Genomic DNA, 18686 nt, shown 5'->3' with positions numbered 1-18686 from the left:
AAACGTAGCCTATTTAGATTCATAGTTATGTTTAAATATTAGCCTAATTATATTATTGTTTTAATTTTTATATTTTGATGATAAAAAGTGAATTGTATTTTAATTTTGATCAAGGTTTCATAAACTAATTGCCTGTATATTTAATACATCGGAAGCAAAATAAGAACGCCGGGAATGCATTGAACCTGTTTCCGCGGCCGTTGAGTAAGGCTGAAAGCGTCTTTCTTTTTAATACATTTCTAGAATGTCTTAATTACAGTAGGCCTTACAGATAGTTATGATATTTGTGGCTGCACCGGGGTCCGTCATTAAAAGGTTAAAGTTACGCCACATGAGCGGTCCATGGCCACCTGCTCTGTTAAGAACTATAGGCTACATCAATAAATTAGGCTACAACAATTTCGTGCTATGGGCATTGCCACCGATACAGGCAGCGGATGAGATATTTTACGCTGAACTTGCTTCTGCTTTTCAAACAAGTGTGACAAAGGCATGGGCTAAATAAATTCTCTAATATGGATACAGACATATAAATACACACATCACTATACAACACATGTCCTTATTAGGAGAAAAATATGTCGTTTTAACAACATACAATCTCGTTATTACGAGAAAATTATGTCGTTTTTATGACATAAGATATCGTTATTACTACATAATTGAGTGGAAAAATAATATGTATGTGGCAGAAATTCGTCTCCGTATTAAATAAACACATAGCAAAATGAGTTGTGTGGTGTCCCGGTGTCCCCACCACTTTTCAAAGCAAAGTTACGCCACTGATGAAAATATTTTGTATTGAAAGCTTTTACACAAGCTTTTAACACGAACAACACAGAATATGACAGTTGTCCTTGTATCTTAATATTGATATATATATAATATAAATAATATCGTAATATAATGTCTTTTATCAGCAGTTTCTCAGCATTAGATTGTCCAAATGTAATAAAAATCTATATTTTCTAAAGATATAACAAGTGTTCTAACAAATGATACCTACCATTTGACTCTCCATGCTATAGTTTTGGAGTTATGAGTCTTTAAAGTTGTCAAGGATTGAGCAAAAAGGCTACCTTTGTTCTAAGGGCTGTAACTTTTGATTACTTTAGCTATCACCAGAAAATTTGATCCAGACCACATTTAGGGGAACATCACCAAAAAACTATTTTCCTGCTGCCCTATTTCCTTCCTGAGTTATTGAATGTTAAATAAGAAAGATTTGTAAAATATTATATATATATATATATATATCTCATATAATATAATATAATATAATAAATAATATAAATAATATATTTTCTAAAAATATAAAAAGTTTGCGAACAAATGATACCTACCGTTTGACTCTCCTTGCTATAGTTTTGGAGTTATGAGTCTTTAAAGTTGTGTATGTCACTCAGACAAAAAAACTCTATAAATACCTTCAGGGCTGAAGGGGTTAATACATAAAACAAGTTTATAAAGAAGCCACAGTTTGCGTGTTGTCTTGTAGATGTCAGACCGCACACATAGAATGGAAACTAGACAAGTATTTGACCTTATGAGAGAAGTGACTGCACAACAGATAAGGTTTTCTGCCAGGCCATTTCCTCTTTATTTGCTTAAGACTTTTGCTATTAGCTGTAGTTCTGGAGCACTTTATATTCAAAAGATTTCACATACAGGAATAACTAAAGCAAGACGAGGAAAACGTGTACAAAGCTGTTCTGATTCAACCGCTCCATTTACAGTAATATTTAGTATATTAATATAAATTAATATTTTGTGCTGTCTGCTCACATTCACTTAGGCAGCTGTTTAGTTGGCTCTTTAGTTCCTACTATTTCTTTTTAATAAACTGTTACGATAATGAAACATACAACAACAACAACAAAACATACAAAAAAAATATATATATATATATATACAAACATATATAACATGCATACATACATTCTTGGACTATTCATCATAGGGCTGGGCGATATGGAGCAAAAAATATATCTCGATATATTTTGCTATATCTCGATATACGATATATATCTCAATATCTTTACAGGAAAAATAACCCCCAAAAACTACTGCAAAAACAAATATGCCAAATACCACAAAGTCTTTTTTTTTATTGAAGTGCAAAGAGGTAGGCAGTTCATGTAGGAACAAAGTAGGGATGCAACAATACAGTTAGTCCACGGTTCAATACATACCTCGTTTTTTTTTACCACGGTTTTCGGTTCGGTTCTGATGGCTAGTCGCATCAGATTTTTGCTATTCTATTCTTAGCCGAACAGCAAGAGCTTAAGGAGGAAAAAAATACTATTTTTTTAATTGCAATACTCTTTCTTTATTTTACTTACTAGACTTGAAAAACCTTACTTAAACTTAAAACTTTACTTTTAAAAAACCTTGTACACATTCCTAGTGTACTGTATAATATAAAATAAATATATATTTATAAAGATTTACACTGGCAGCTCAGAGCTGTACAGCAGCATATTAGTATGAAATTGAATTAATAAATGTAAAAATAAAACACTACATAGACTTCCCTATAAAATATACATTGATTCTTATTAAAGCTACTGTATTAGTTTTTCAGTCAAGAGCCGTGAATGATTTTGTCTTTGTCTTTTGTTATTTTATTAACCACTAAAGGAATAGTTCACTCAAAAAAGAAAATTCTGTCATTGATTACTCGCGCTCAAGTTGTTTTAAACCTGAATAAAGTTATTTCTTCTGTTGGACATAACATATATTTTGAAGCATATTGGAAACCAAACAGTTGCTGGTCCCCATTGTAGGAAATAATAATATGGATGTCAATCGCTACTATCAGCTGTCTGTGTTCAACAGAAGAAATTAATACAGGTTTGGAACAACATTAGAGTGAGTAAATAATGACATCATTTTAGAGTGAACTGTGCCTTTAAGGACAAGTGGCAGCGTGTTCACTAGGCTGCCCTGCTGTCAATTTAAGACTTTCACGCATCTAATACAGACACACGCCGATTTTACTTTAACTTTAGACATAACCGACTGTGTTTATGTTAACCTTGTGTGTATTTGACAGTATTAGCGCAGTAAGATTTAGTCCAGTAATCACTTGTTTGACAGGCTTTTAGTGCGCGCGCTCGGGAAAGCGCATGGTGCCCTACGCGCAAGGCTTTAAAACGCATGCAAATAATGAATTCTCATTTAAAAATAAAACAACTCATATCAAGGGCATAGTAAGTAACCTTCTCCAGCAAGCAAGCCGCTCTCTCTGTAGTGTACAGTCGCGGGAGTTCTTGTCTCGCAAAGTAATGCCGCCTAGGTAAACTGTATCTTGGATCAAGTGTTTGAGATCCAACTGTCGGCATTCATGGCAGTAGACATCTGTCTGCTGTTCGTCCGACGCCTTAACCGAGGTATCTCCAAATAATGGAGCCAGTTGTTTTTAAGACGAGTTTTGTTGCCTCCGAGCTGGTTGCGGACGCCGCCATGACAACACGCGAGGGGAGGGGGAACAAAAGCAAGGAGGCGGGGGCGAGCACAGCACAGAGAAGGCAAACAAGCAAAGTGGCGGGATCAGAATTAAATATAAACAATATATCGATATATACGATATGTCAAAATCCATATCGTGTTTAAAAAATATCTCGATATATTTTGAATGTCGAGATATCGCCCACCCCTAATTCATCATATAAAATATACACACACATGCACACACACACACACACATTTTTTATCTTTCAAAATTAATCAAATAAATACATTTAAATAAAATAAAGCAAAAGAATCTAATAAAAAAGTTGAAGCTCAAAATTACCCCAAAATTGTGCTTTTAGGCTGAAAAATATCAATTATTTACTTCAGTAAAAACAAAATGTATTTCATCTTCAAAGAAACGCACTAATTGTGATAATTTCTTACCCATTCAAACTCATTTTTCTATCAAGTAATGTTTCAAATATATTTTAAATACATTTAAGAATATATACCTTTCCAACTAAAATAATACTTATGTTTAATAAAGTTTTTTTCTCTGTGTGTGTATATGATCATCCCAAATTACTGTATATGAATTCAATGGTAATTTAATGTAATAAGTGTAGCTAACCATTTTGCTATATTTGACCAAAAGACAACAACAAAAGGCCAATATCAAAATAAATGCATAATGTCTTCCTCCTCTTCTGAACAGAACATTTATTTCACAGGAAAAGCCTACATTTGTACACTTAATCATGTCTCAAAGGATCATTTTACAAGCTTTTAACACGAACAACACAAAATATGACATAGTTGTCTTTGTATCTTAATATTGATTGATATATATATATATATATATATATATATATAAATATATAAATAACCAATCTTTTTAAAGAGGTAGGTCAGATATCATGTTTTCAAAAAAATATTTTAAATAGATGTTTTTGCTGTTTACACACATGCAATCTGTGCCCATTTCCTCATTCATCATACACTAGGTGCTTATCGTGGTCAACCCTTAAAGGCAAACTCAGTGTTTTTCTAGTCATCTTGGCTTCATTCTTCCCATGCTATTTGCATGCTATTTGACTTCTTTAAAGTTGCCATGTTGAATTTCCAGTTCCACATCTTTGAGTGGCAGCGCTTTGGCTCATTCAGTCAGTCAGCTGACATCAGGTGACAGTCTGTCTCTAGGTATTGCTCACATTCACATGGCAAATATGATGACTTCTCCGTTCTGCCTTCTTCTCTTAGATCCTCAAGAGGCAGCACAATGCTTGCAAAGCATTGTGTAAAGTCGTTTTTGTCGTTGCAAGAGCTTTTCTTGATTCGGTCTGCTGACCTAGATGTCACGATGATTCCAGTGACCTGATCACACACCAACGATGCATTACAATCAATGCAAATTGCAGGCCCTTGAACTTTGTTATTGATTTTGACTGAGTCAAAAAGGAGAGTTTTTGCTGGATCACTAAATCAATGACTATTGATTTCATGTGTTTCCTGGTATTTTCCTCCTATTTTCCTAATATTTTCTGAACATGTTCTGAAAACATTCAGTAAATGTGATGGAATGACCTAAATAGGACCAAAAAAATAACATTCTAGGTTGGTCCCCTAAAGGTCCTTCAAACGTTATGGGAATGTAGTGTAGAGAGACCACTGCACTGAACAAGATGTTGCAGCGCAGTCCCAAATGAAACGTCCCCATCTGACTAACAGGGAACCATATGAGAACGTTCTGTTAATGTCCCAAATATCTTCTTTGTAACATTATGTGACCATAGAATAACCAAAATGGAACGTTCTCCTAAATTTGGGAACATTTTTTATATGACCTACAGAGGACCATGTGGGAATGTTCTGTTTGCGTCCCAAATGTCTTCTTTGTAACGTTGATATGTGACCAAAAGAGGACGTTTTAGGAACGTCCTTAATGTTCTATAAAGATTCTGGATTTTCGTCACCTTTAGAGAACTTTTAGAGAGCGTTGCACAAGGTCGTGAGAACATCCCCTCCTACTAGGGTAGGCATTATACTTATTGTGCAACAGAACTTTACAAATAATGTTTATTGTATGTTGCTAGAGAATAAAATGTTTTTAAATTATTTAAAATGTTGTAATACGCATTGCCAAAAAAAATAATAATTTTTTTAATGAATTTATACCCCCAAAGTAGCAACATATTCTGGGGGATACAAACATTTTCAGTAGATTATGAAAAATGGAAAAATGTCATTCATAAAATTTCACGTAATACGCTCACGCAACAACTTTTTAAACATTTAAGTCCCCTCCAAATATTGTGAATATGTGAAATATATCGACTTTTATCTGAAGGAGAGTAGTTTTTCCACTACAGGTTATGTTGTTTTTAAATGCTGCCCGTGAGCTAAAAAAGAATGTATGAATACAGTCAATATAAATATCTAAATATTCACAACAAACACCCTTTCAACATGAAACCTAGAAATGAGCCCTACACTTTCCCTGCTTCTCCCCACAGCCTCTCAAATGTTTGTATCCCCCAGGATACATAAGTTAAAGGGTTGATCTACTAACTCAAAATGGCAGATTCGGAAAATGGCGTATTATGGTTGGTTAGATCTCTGAAGAGTGAATTGGCTGGAAGGTGTACATTTAAAACCGTTTAATATACAGGTAGTTCCAAGTCAGTTTAATCACTGTTCTATAATAATGCGCTGTTTTCATTGAAGCACACACGCATACGTCACTCGGATATCATGCTGCGCACACACAAACAATCAGGAGCTTATCAACGCTGCTATTAATAAAACGGCTTTGCTACTGAATCGCTACATTATATTTCTCAGCAACGAGGGCGTAACATTGCTGGTTTTGAAGTATTTAAACTCACAACTTTGTTGTTAATAGAAAGAGACGCTGCATAGGTAATTCACACACACATCTTGCTTGATAATTAATTCTCAAATTATTATAATTAATAAATGCTATTAGTTCAAATAAATGTATAAATCTCTGTCGGATTTAAAGGAACACTCCACTTTTTTTGAAAAAAGGCTAATTTTCCATCTCCCCTAGAGTTAAACAGTTGAGTTTTACCATTTTCGAATCCATTCAGCCGATCTCCGGGTCTGGCGGTAGCTCCTTTAGCATAGCTTAGCATAGATCATTTAATCTGATTAGACCGTTAGCATCTCGCTCAAAAAATTACCAAAGAGTTTTGGTATTTTTCCTATTTAAAACTTGACTCTTCTGTAGTTACTTTGTGTACTAAGACCGATGGAAAATGAAAAGTTGCGCTTTTCTAGGCCGATATGGCTAGGAACTATACTCTCATTCCTGTGTACTAATCAAGGAACTTTGCTGCCATACCATGGGTGCACCGGCCCAATGATATTACACAGCGCCTGAAAATAGTCCCCAGCACACTCCCTGTCCAGGTTGTCACGTTGGTTATGTTGACGGAAGTTAGCCTATTTTCAGGCGCTGCGTAATATAATTGCGCCTACTGAAGGTTGCGGGTTTGATTCTCTATATCGGCAGGAAATTACTAAGGTCATTGAGCAAGGCACCAAACCCGCAATCGCAGCAAAATGGCTGCGGGTGTGTGTGTCCACGGTGTGCAGTGTGTTCACTACTCACTACTCCTAATGTGTGTGCACTAACTTGGATGGGTTAAGTGCAGAGGACAATTCCTAAGTATGGGTTTCCATATTTGACCTTCACGTCACTTTCACACTTTCAAATGAATGCATTGTGTGGTTCTTTGCCTCCATGCCGTGCATTAAAATCATTTAATGCACAGCTAACCATGGATTATCCCTAATCAGTCCCTCCAGAAAAACGTGATTATGCGATCGCATTATTCTAATGCATAATCAGCCCGCATATTTATGCGGGGGCCGCATTTTTTCAAATGCGCCGCACTTTCGCCACGTAAATTGCCTATTTCCGCCTGCAAAATATGCGGGGTTAGCATGATTTCATAATCCCCGCATTTTTGTAGCAAAAAAGTCATATATATTTGCAAAAAGTTGAAAAATGTTCGTTTACTTCACACAAGAGCCGCCATTTCCCCCTATTGCCATGGGAACGTTTTGAAATTACGTAATTACCCGACGTGAACGTCATCGAAAAGCTGCAAACCCTGTGGTGAAACCATAGATGTCGCTGAAACCATGATGAAGCACGGAAATTCCCATTTGCCAACAAAAATAACAGCAAAAGACCGCGCAAAGCAGTTTCCCGGTGTGTTGACCGATTTCAAAACACAGCATCATGAAGCTTCGAAGCGTTATGAATCAGTGAGTCGATTCAGCGGTTTGGATCGCCAAAGTCACGTATTTCAGCAGTTTGACACGCGATCCGAATCATGAATCGACTCGCTGATTCATAACGCTTCGAAGCTTCATGTTTTGAAATCGGTCATCACTATATAGTTGTTATTTAGGGGTTTTTTTGCGCACAAAAACTATTCTCGTCACTTCATAAAGTTATTGTAGAACCACTGTAGTGAGATGGACTTTGTAACAACGTCTTTAGTACCTTTTATGGGTCTTGAGAGTGTAAAGTGCATTGTGCCAATGGAGGCCTTTCTGAGCTATCGGATTTCAACTAAAATATCTTCATTTGTGTTCCGAAGATGAACAGAGGTCTTACGGGTGTCCAACGACATGAGGGTAGGGATGAAACGATTACCGGTTTCACGATAAACCACGATAAAATTTAGTGACGGTTAGTAATATCGTAGAAAATTTAATTATCATTAAAACCACGTGTGATTATCACGATTGTGAAAACTCGCGGTAAATCTTGTCCAGTCAGCGTCAGTCTGGCGCAGCGCACGGCTGTTTTTGAATGAGAAGAAATGGCAGAAAGCAGTGACAGCGCTGGGAGATTTTTCAGCCTTCTAAAAGGACCAAATCTGAGGCGTGGTCATATTTTGCCTTTTACAAAAGTCCTGAGGGAAACTTAATCTAAGATGGTCACCCTGTCTGCAGAACATGCCAGAAGAAAGTCGCTGTAATAGGGGGAACACTTCAAAACTACGAACGCAAGGCAAGTGGACTTTGACCTCAATACCAAAACTATGTCTGGCAAATAATATGAAGTGAACGAATTCAGACAAGACTAGGGTGACATTTAGGGTGACCACCTGTCCCGCTTTGCGTTGTACCGCACAGCATTTTCACCCCTTGTCCCGCATGTCACATATTGAGAAAATGTCCCGCATTTTCACTAGTCTGTTGAATTTTAATGATCATATTGAGAAAACATGCATGCGTTCTTTTGCCTTTTTAAGAAAGCATTTTATTTATTATTTTTGCGGCATCGTTTTTCATCTATATTTAACAGCGCTTCGTCAGAAGTAACATCCCGCCTTACACAAATACAAAAGCCGTTTTTTAAACCATATCCAATGGTTGAAAAGAAAGGAGTAAACACGGTCACTAGTAGGTTGTGACGGCTGTCAATCAAAATGTGGAGCTGTGATTCGTTCCATCTGTATATAAATATATATATATATATATATATATATATAATTTTTATATTAATCAATTAATATATAATATTAACTAATTTAATGTTGTTTTATTTGTTTCATTATTTATTTAGTTGGATTTTTGTTGCACTTGGTCAGAACTGTTTCCAAAGTAGTTATCTGCATGATGCCTGCTGCCTTTGGGCTCAGTGATGTTGAATTTAAGATTATACAACAGTTTCAGGTTATGTTTTAGTGTTGGTAACATGTCCCACATTGTCCCACGCAAACTTAGTAATCGTCCCACATTTGGTTTGTTTGATGGTGGTCACCCTAGTGACATTTAAGGGATAATATTCAGGGCTTGACATTAACAACCGCCATTTGCGGGTATAAGTTAACGTTATTTCAGCTGCACACTAGTCACTCTGGCTGTTGAACTTATTATAGTCTTCTCAAACGCCGTCTGTTATAATCGCGTTGCGCATTATAACCACTCACACGTGTTTATATTGAGTTTATGAATGCAATGTCTCATAATCAGAGCGCGCGCCGCGCTCACTCCCTGAAATCTGCACTCAAAGCAGAGATAAAAGTGCGATGTACGCAGGAGATTCACTCATCATACAGTGTTGGACTGTTTTTGTTCTATTTCAGCAGCGAAAATTGTTTTAAAACACACAGCAGATCCACAGCGCATCTGATATGACTGGCATAACGCTGGCGAATTTAGGGACCATCTCTAAAGTTCAACACAACATTGGTAACGTTATACACGTTTCAAACTTCAATAGCATTTGAAGATAATGACAGTCATAAAACTGACTGTAAAGTGATCATTTAGGTTTCAGGTATGATGCACACATTTTGATATTTAATAATTAAACTGTCAAATCATATGGAAATATGGATATGCATTATTTCACTAGGATACTGTTTGGGCTCTAACACAAAACATGCTAGATTTAAATGCATCACTGCTGAACACTGATGAGAATATTGCTTGAGAATATATTTACAGAGATAATATTAGAGATTATATTTACGATAAATTATTATTATTTATGCATTATGCGTTGCTATTGAGGCCATTAAGGAAGGAAATCCCACAGAATCAAGCTTAAAAAAGTGCATAGAGCTGCTTTAGTTATTTGTTGTTTGTTGAATTTCAAATATAAAACTTGTTGAAATGTTTTAAGTGTGTGCATCTGTTCTTTTTGAATACTTTCATCTCGTTTGAACAAAACCGTGATAATATTGATAACCGTGATAATTTGGGTCACTATAATCGTGATGTTAAATTTCCATACCGTTTCATCCCTACATGAGGGGAAGTCATTAATGACAGAATTTTCATTTTTGGGTGAACTAACCCTTAAAGAGATTGCCCTTTGTGCATTGGAAGCACTCAAATGTCTGTTTTGTAAAGCTACCTCTGTAAAACAGGAAGTTATTTATTCATTTTTTCAGAAGTTGTAGCATATTCCTTTTGTAAAGCTACAGAACTTGTTTGACTAAATGTTTTGTAAATTTGGGCCATGTGTTTATTAAGGTCTTCAATGAAACAAGATGAGAACTTAAATATTCCCAGCACTTTCTGTGATGTAGTGCTTTTTTTCTCTTTTTCATCAAACCGCAGTTTTTGCAAGTTCCCGCAATTTCATTGCATAAAATTGCATAAATATCCCGCATTTTCCGTCGCATTTTTTAAAAAAAACGTGCCGCATAATCAAGTTTTTTTGCCCGCAACAATCGCAAAAAAAAGCCGCATTATTCTGGAAGGACTGTCTAATTTATACAATACAGATTGTTTCAAAACAGCTACACAGAAATAAACAGGAAAATAACAGATTCAGTGATGCAAACTTCATCAAATACGGAATAAAGCGGAACTAAAAAGTGGCAAAAGTGTCATCTCAATTCAACTCAGTGTTGATTTAGTTCAGTTCAATAACAATGTAAAGTTCATCAATTATGAAACAAGTTCAATTCAGCTATACGCAGCTCTGCAGAAGACAATAGTGTCATTGTTCAGCTCAATTCAAGTTCAGTTATGTCAGTGTAGTCAAATTGACTGAATATTAAACAGAGCTATGTTAACCCCTCTGTTCTCCTCAGTGGATCAAGGAAAAGATCGCACGGACGCTAAAAGCCCTGCAGAAGCGTTACATCACCACAGACACGGCGGTCACCAGCGAGGACTTGGAGGCGAACCTGCTGTGTTGTGCTTTGGAGGCAGTTTTCATACATGGAATCAAGAGCAAGTTCATCAAATTTGATGGAGGTAATTCGCGCAAAGGAGGATCACGAGGAGCACTTCCTCAACCGGTCTTCTGGAGCCTGTTGAAGACCGTCACACACAGGTGGGTCATGGGTTAGAATATCTAAATTTGCTTCAATAAAGTCTGCATGAAATAAAACTTCATCCTATCTATTTTCTTAAAGGGATAGTTCACCCAAAAATGCAAATTGTGTCATCATTTATTCATCCTCAAGTTGTTCCAAACCCGTTTGAATTTCTTTCTTCTGCTGAACACAAAATATTTTGAAGAATGTTGGAAACCAAACAGTTGGACACTTCCATAGTATTTTTGTTTTTCCTACTATGGAAGTCAATGGGGTCCATCAACTGTTTGGTTAACCATAATATTCAAAATATCTTTTTGTGTTCAGCAGAAGAAAGAACTTCATACAGGTTTCCTTTTTGGGTGAACTATCCCTTTAATGCATGTTTAAGATCTTATTGTGAAATGTGAACAATTCGTTTGTGCATATGTTTGTGCATATGCACACCAGACTTTATTCTGGTGGCGTATGCTGGACTTCTCCAATCATTTAGACTCCTTTAAGAATTTTATATAAACACTTTTTGTTATACTGGTTGAAACTCGCATCACATCCTGATAGCAATCAATAATAAAAGTAGTTTCAATTTTAAAACATGTACATATATCTTCTGTGGAAGTCTCAGGACCAAACATTTTCGGCCAATCATTGCATTCGGTCTGATATCCTACCTTCCTGTCAACATATGTATTTGCATACCGCCACACAGACATCACACATCACCAGTGCACACCGTGAGGCTATACAGAGTTGTAGGAAGACAGCCAACGAGCGCCACAAACAAACAGCAGTCGCCTTTTACAGTTCCTCCTGGACAAAAACGACTAGCTTATGCTGTGTTCATGCCATGTCGTAATTACTGCAACCTTTGACATTCTACTCTGAGCTGTACAGACTCAGATTTCTGCCCTTCTATGGAGGAGATGGGGCTTTGGAGAGCGCATTGAAAAGCTAGATTGCTATTGCAAGACTCTCCAAAATTGTCTATCCAACCTTTAAAGCACGCCACTACAAACTCATGTTCAACTGCCTCCACTTTTGAGTGCTAAGCCCACATCTCAATATCCAATACATGTTTCGAAAATGTTACACTCTGATGTACATCACAATACACTTCCATTTCATTGTGATTTTGAGTGGTGTAGCAACAATTATAAACACTTTTAAAGTGTTTTTAAGACACAATCTTAAAATATATTCACTACTGATCAAATGTTTAGGGTCAGTAAGATTTTTTTCTTTTGAAAAGTAGGACCTTTATTCAGCAAGGATGCATTCAATTGATCAAAATGGACAGTAAATACATGTTTAAAGGGTAACTTCAGTGATTTAGCATTAAACTTTGTATTTAAACTGGGTCATTTATGCAGTAGAAATGTGAAATTATTTTTGAATTTGGTGCCTTCTAGACTGAGAAAAGACAGAAAATGTATTCTTGTCTCATGTGGATGAAAGACAACAACTCCCAGAATGCACTTGCTTCGCTGCCCTACGAGGCCACTCCGTACACCGTCGTTTTGATCGTCATAGTAATACAATAATTTTATTCAGTTAGAGAATAAACACTACAATTAAAAACTGAACGTGTCTTTTCAATAAAGTGTGAGTGAGCCGAACGAAAGTCACGTCACAGACGCAGCAGTGTCAGATTTCATTCATCGCGAAGAGCTGAGCAGAGCTGAGGTAACGTTAATCGCCAGTCTGGCACGTTTTCAGATCGCATATGGAAGCTAAACTATCTCAGGAATTAATTGAAAAGTTCGCCCCGTTATGAATGTCCGTGCGGCCGACTGTGTCTTATATTCTGTGCGTGAGATCTCTCCCCTGTGGGCGGGTTGATAACATGCGGAACAGCTCCATCTAGTGGCTGTAGTCTTTAGCCTCTGGCCAAAAAATCCTCAGATGACGCAAAATGACGATATTTGCGTCATCTGAGGATTTTTTCCAGAAATAAAATGCATAATTCTCTCGTCTCAGGGGGATATGAGGGGGGAAAGTACCATAATTTGAATATACTACCGGGTTTCTACTGATACAAAGCCTAATGCTAAATCACTGAAGTTACCCTTTAATGTTACAAAAGATTTATATTTCAAATAAATGCTGTTCTTTGGAACGTTCTATTCATCCAAGAATCCTGAAAAAATGTGTGAGGTTTCCACCAAAATATTAAGCAGCACAGCTGTTTTCAGCAATGACCCTCGGAAATGTTCCTTGAGCAGCAAATCCGAGCATATTAGATTAAAACATTAAAAACTCTTTCTGACCCCAAACTTTTGAGTGGTAGTGCACCCAAAAACCAATTTCCACCTTTCACGTTGTCACATAAAACTTTTTTTGTTTTGTTTTATTTGAAGGCTCATTGGCTTCCATGGCCTATGCATGACTCCTTTGAATCTTGGATGCAAGAGGGAACTAAATGTCATTTAATGAGCCTTACTGGATCTAAGTATAGCCTACTCTTTCCAAAACCATTCCTACGCCTTTGGTTTTGTTACTAACCAAGTCGATTGATGTTGGTTCATGCTTCAAAATAATTTTAACCAAGTCTTTCCAAGTGAGCAACCTGACACCCGTTTGGAAACAGAAATAGGCATGTCATGGTGACTCTGTGAGGATTGTGACGAGCCTGTAGGATTAGTTGAATCATGTGGTTTAGTAATTGGCTCCAGAGCCTATGGGCAATAGTCAAGTGACACTTACTCACTCGGTACTCTGAGGCACTTTTGAATTATGTTTGAGGGTTTCTTGGGTAGTTAAACTCAGTAGGACAGTTTTCAGTCTTTGCATTGAGTGCTGAGTGAAAGAGGAGGAAGACACAGTACTTACAAAATGTCTAGTGTGGAAATCACAGTATGTCGCAACACTATGCACATCACAATATGTAATTTTACATGCATGATCTAAATTGTGTGGATCATTTCTCTTCACCGTCTAGACGTGACTGAATAGAGAAATGCCTGTATTGTGAGAAAAAGGATTACATTATACTATTACCTTTAGTTTTAGTTAATCCAAAAATATAATCCGTATGTCATTCCAAACTTTGAACACAAATGAAGATCAGGATAAATCCTGAGAGATTTCTGTCTATCCATTCCAACACTGATGCTTTAAAAAGTTAATAAAGACATGAAAGTAATCCATGTGAATCAAGCGGTTTAATCCAAGTCTTTATAACAGATTTAATTTAGACTTTTATTCATTTACAAACATTGATCAATGCACATCAAACATGGTGAACGGAAGATTAAACATTCTTGCTTTACATACAAGAAAAAACTTTATTGGTTCTCAAGCCTCAAGCAAGCACGTTTGAGCTTCTGTTTACCGTGACTTTTCAATTTTGGATGAACTAACCTTTGAATGATCACATGCAACTCTTTTGATTCTATAGGGATGTAGTTCAAGAACTGGAACGTCTAAGCTTCATAAACTCAGACATTGGTCGCTGCAGAGCATGGGTTCGCCTGGCTCTAAACGATGGACTTATGGAGTGTTACCTGACCTCGCTGCTTCGCGAGGGGTCCAAATTGGGCTCCTACTACCAACCCGGGGCTCTTCTGCTGGACCCGGAGGATCGTGAGGTTCTTCTCACCCTGCTGCAGGGTTTGGCCTCAATGACCTTCCAGCTCTCCTATAAATCAGCTGTGCTGAATGAGTGGACCAACACACCACTGGTTCTCGCAGGCCTTTGCCCCGCCACGCCTGCCGACGAGCATCTTCTGGGCCCCAAGCGCAAGGAGTCTTGGGATACGGTCTCACAGTCATCCGGAGGGTCCGGAAGCTCCGATTGGGCTCAGGAAGCGATTCAGAGGGAGTCGAGGAAAGAGCAAAACGAGGGCTGTGAAACGAGCACTCCGCTTACCTCATCCAACCTTAGTCTGAATACGTCAGGATCGTCACAGCTGTCCTCCAGCCTGAGCTCTGATAGTCTGCTTCAGGGTCAGGAGCCCAGGAGTCCAGAAAAGGAACGCTGGAGTTTAGACATGGACATCAGCCACAAAGCACAACAGAACACTGTTACAGAGTGAGTAAAAGTTAAAGTCTATGCTGTTAAGTCTTACGACGGTTCAACCAAGCGCAATAAAGTGTCTAGTGATAAATCACTTTGTTTTAATGTCTGCATAAAACGAAAGTTGTGATAGAAACCCGGTCATGATGTGTATCCGAGTGAAACGACTTCTCGAACAAGAAAAAAATGTAGATTGGGACGTGATTTTGTCCATGGGGGATTGATTTGGATGGTTGTGGTTACTATTGGTACACATCATCAGAGAAGCGATGTCACTGCAAGAGGGAGGGGAAGCTATTTTATTGAATTTAAAAGATTACGAGTCATGTGAATTTAAAAACATGATGTGCGTGGATAAATCATTTTATAATCAATACTGCAGTATTCTAGCCTGGATGCCAGCCGAACTTTTACTCGGGCAGTTCGGTCTGGACTTGATCAGTAGAGAAGTAATTATGCCCGAACAGAAACTTTTCGGACCAATGAAATTGTCAGGGCGGGCTTTAGACGATGATGGACAGATGATAAACAGTAACGTAATCATGCACGTCATCAAAGGCGCTTGGGTTGAATTTGTTCTAATCCTAAACCGAGAACTTGTTCGTATATGCATTCACCTTTACTATTTCTCTCAGAAATGATGATCGTGTTGGTAAGTACTCTGTGTATCCTTAAATTCTTTTTTTTACAACACCGGCAAAGATCGTTTACACTCATCTTTTTCTTCTAACGTTAGGCTACTTTTTCCAGCGTGCATGCAGACATGGTTGCCGACGACGTCAGGCTAGCAGTATTCTATGAAAAAACAAGAATTTTCAAGTTTGATTTTATGAAGACTTGAGTTCTACAGAACCATATATTTAAAAAAAATCAGCAAGTTGGGTAGCTTAATTATAATAATATTTGGCCTGAATGACCAATCAACTATTTGACCATATAATAACAATGATTCAGGGTCATATCTACCAATACACCAAAACCTGCTTTGTTGCTCTTAAATTCATTCCTTTTAAAAAGCTCCATGACTAAAAATATTTATGTTAAAACTAAATAGTCAACTTCTCTAATTGACCTGTTGGGTGTAGGTCAACTAGTTGACCAGCCCAACCACCTTAAAGCATCAACAGCATCATGAACCATCCAAAATCGTTTCCTTAGCTGTATATTAAGAATCACATATGTACTGATTGGCTGTGATTTTGTCACATCATGCAGCATTTCACTGGCAATGAGCTCAGAAAACTTGCCTCCATGTTTTGAAAGTTATTGCAAAGCTTCTCGTTAGGATAAAGGAAATGCCAGAGAAATGATTTGATAAATTCATATTTGAAAGTAGAAGTTGTGTAGTCTAAAGTCATACTTGTTTGTTTGCAGAGAGAACAGCACCTCTAGTCAGGATTTGAAGAAGGAAGACATTGATGTGTTCATGCCAGCCCCAGACATTCAGCTCCAGAGTGACTCTGCCAAACATGCTGTTGACGGAAAAACGCACATGACCGATACGGACACGCATCAATCCGATGCACACACCACAGAGGGATCTAATGCGTGTACAGAAAAGATATCAGCTGAAGCGTTACAGGAGACAGAGGAAGGAACAATGAAAGAATCCAAGATTATATTTAAAAGCACAAGACTAAAAGTTAAACATGCAGTCACTGAGACTCCAGAAAGGGAGCGGAAGAAAGAGAACAGAGACTCATCTGTTGAGTTCCCTTCAGTTTCTACTGTTGAGAAGACCTCTGACCTCCTTAAAGACCCTGACACTCTTCTTCCAGAGACCTCTTCTGCCCCGAGTTCAGTGGAACAACCCCGACATACTGCATACAGACGTACCGCAAGTACTGTCAGCCGGAAAATCTCCTCAGATTCTCTGTATTCCTCCTGTGTGAGTATTTTCAAAGAATCAAAGAATTCTTTAACCCTCTTCATTTATGGGTCACTCTCAGGACCTTCGGGTCAAAAATGAAAAATGTTGAGATCATTTTATGATTTTTAATTAATATTTATCCAATAATTATGACCCATTTTTTCCCATTGAATATAATAAAAAATGTATATGTATATGTGTATATATATATATATATATATATATATTTTATATATATATATATATTTTTTCCCATTGAATATAATAAAAAATGTATATGTATATGTATATGTGTATATATATATATATATATATATATATATATATATATATATATATATATATATATATATATAATATATATTTTTTTTTATTATTTTTTTTTTTTTTTTATTATTTTATTATTTTATTTATTTATTTATTTATTTTATTAAAGCTGTTGACTTTATTGGAACTTGGTATATGAACACCCAAAAAAATTGGGGACAGGATTTGAAAAGTCTAAGTGGTCGTAAAAAAAAATAGTCACACTCAGGACCACTTAGACTTTTCAAATCCTGTTCCCAATTTTTGGGGGTTTTATATACCAAGTACCAATAAAGTCACCAAGTTTCGGACCATTCCGTTGAAGCTACGATTTTTAAATAAAATTTATAAAACGCTTCGGGTCATTTTGGACCCGAAGAACCCCAGAGGGTTAATATTATATTAATGTTTAAGGGTTCGTTCACCCAAAAATTACAATTCTGTCATTAATTCCTCACCCTCATGTCGCTCCCGTAAAACATTCCAAACCTGTAAGATATTTTAATTAAATTGCTGTCTATGGAGGGGTCAGAGGGCTCTCGGATTTCATCAAAATATCTTAATTTGTGTTCCGAAGATGAACGAAAGTCTTACGAGTTTGGAACGACATGAGGGTGAGGAATTAATGACAGAATTTTTGGGTGAACTAACCCTTTAATATAACGACTGACATGGATTCTGTATAATTACAGCATTAATTGAGAGATTGTTTTCCTTATAATTGATTTGTACTGTATCTGATGTATATACAAATGAAACGATATTTAATCAGAATCAAATCAAAAGCTTGTGAAATCAGAATTGAGTCGTGAAATCAATATGTCAATACCCAGCCCTATTTGACCCTGAGGATAGAGGCTAATAGCAGATGTAAAGTAGGCTGTTTGTCTCTCAGAAATCTACATCTTGGATATCAGAGGACGACTTCTACAAGCCAGAAGAAACGGGCAGTTCTGATGCATGTGCCGTCATTGATGTCACGCAAATGAACGGGCAGGTGACGCCTACCTCTGAACCAGAAAGCCTCCAGTCACCACCGAGCGTAGTGCACCGGAGACAGAACGGTAAGATGGATAAAAGACAGGAATTTGCTTATGCCAAATTCTTGATAAGTAACTACTGGGGAAAAAAGTTGTTGCCTCTGATGTGTTATCTGTGCTTACATTTTCTTGTATTTTTAACTACTTCCTTCTTTCAGAATAATGACCGTAAAAAACGT

The 18686-nt window shown here is 37.0% G+C and overlaps 1 protein-coding gene across 2 annotated transcripts in view; it reads left to right on the top strand.

The window, feature by feature from the left end:
- Nucleotides 1-18686, top strand: part of plekhm1 (pleckstrin homology domain containing, family M (with RUN domain) member 1) — a 51956-nt gene that overhangs the window by 11260 nt on the left and 22010 nt on the right. For both annotated transcript variants that reach the window (XM_079845416.1, XM_079845417.1), the window contains exons 3-6: nucleotides 11049-11293; nucleotides 14674-15306; nucleotides 16666-17179; nucleotides 18363-18531. In XM_079845416.1, coding sequence (XP_079701542.1) covers nucleotides 11049-11293; nucleotides 14674-15306; nucleotides 16666-17179; nucleotides 18363-18531 — 1561 coding nt within the window. The remainder of the gene's footprint in view (nucleotides 1-11048; nucleotides 11294-14673; nucleotides 15307-16665; nucleotides 17180-18362; nucleotides 18532-18686) is intronic.

The sequence above is a fragment of the Gobio gobio genome, assembly GCF_949357685.1.
Source record: "Gobio gobio genome assembly, chromosome: 20".
Classification (NCBI taxonomy): Eukaryota; Metazoa; Chordata; class Actinopteri; order Cypriniformes; family Gobionidae; genus Gobio; species Gobio gobio.
Note: the sequence above shows the minus strand (reverse complement) of the source record. Positions and strands in the feature narration are given on the sequence as shown.